The sequence below is a fragment of the Corvus brachyrhynchos genome, unplaced genomic scaffold, assembly GCF_000691975.1.
Source record: "Corvus brachyrhynchos isolate BGI_N302 unplaced genomic scaffold, ASM69197v1 scaffold420, whole genome shotgun sequence".
NCBI classification, from domain to species: Eukaryota; Metazoa; Chordata; class Aves; order Passeriformes; family Corvidae; genus Corvus; species Corvus brachyrhynchos.
Genome location: NW_008235739.1, coordinates 111481 through 111970, shown reverse-complemented (window position 1 = coordinate 111970; position 490 = coordinate 111481). Strand labels below are relative to the sequence as shown.

At 64.5% G+C, this 490-nt stretch overlaps 1 protein-coding gene across 1 annotated transcript in view; it reads left to right on the top strand.

Moving 5' to 3' along the window:
- The window catches only part of SCARA5 (scavenger receptor class A member 5), a 23444-nt gene that overhangs the window by 10337 nt on the left and 12617 nt on the right, over positions 1-490 (top strand). Inside the window, exon 4 of the mRNA XM_017735003.1 lies at positions 350-485. Coding sequence (XP_017590492.1) covers positions 350-485 — 136 coding nt within the window. The remainder of the gene's footprint in view (positions 1-349; positions 486-490) is intronic.

The window sequence follows — 490 nt, the reverse complement described above, 5'->3', positions numbered from 1 at the left end:
GAAGGAATGCCCGGCTGGGCTGGAATTGCCAGAGAAGCTGTGGCTGCCCCTGGATCCCTGGGAGTGGCCAAGGCCAGGCTGGATGGGGCTTGGAGCACGCTGGGATCACGGGAAAGTGTCCCTATCCAGGTGGAATGGGATGAGCTTTACGGTTCCTTCCCGCCCAAGCCATTCCAGGATTCTCCAGCACTTCCTCCTCCTCGCCTTGGATTCCAGGAGGGGCTGATGGTGGGGAACCTTCTTGGGGTGGGAATTCCACCTCCAGGCGCCGAGGAACCGGGAACGACCTTGGGAGGATCCCACCTCCAAGGGTTCTTCCTGACCTCCCGCTGCTCTCCCTCCATCCCAGTGTCCCGGCCACAGCCGTCCCCCGAGGACCTGAAGGCGCTGCTGGGAAACGTCCACCGGCTCAACGAGACCTTCCGGGACCTGCAGCTGCAGCTGCTGCACCCCCTTCCCCAGGGCGACCTCCTGGGGCACCACTGGCGGG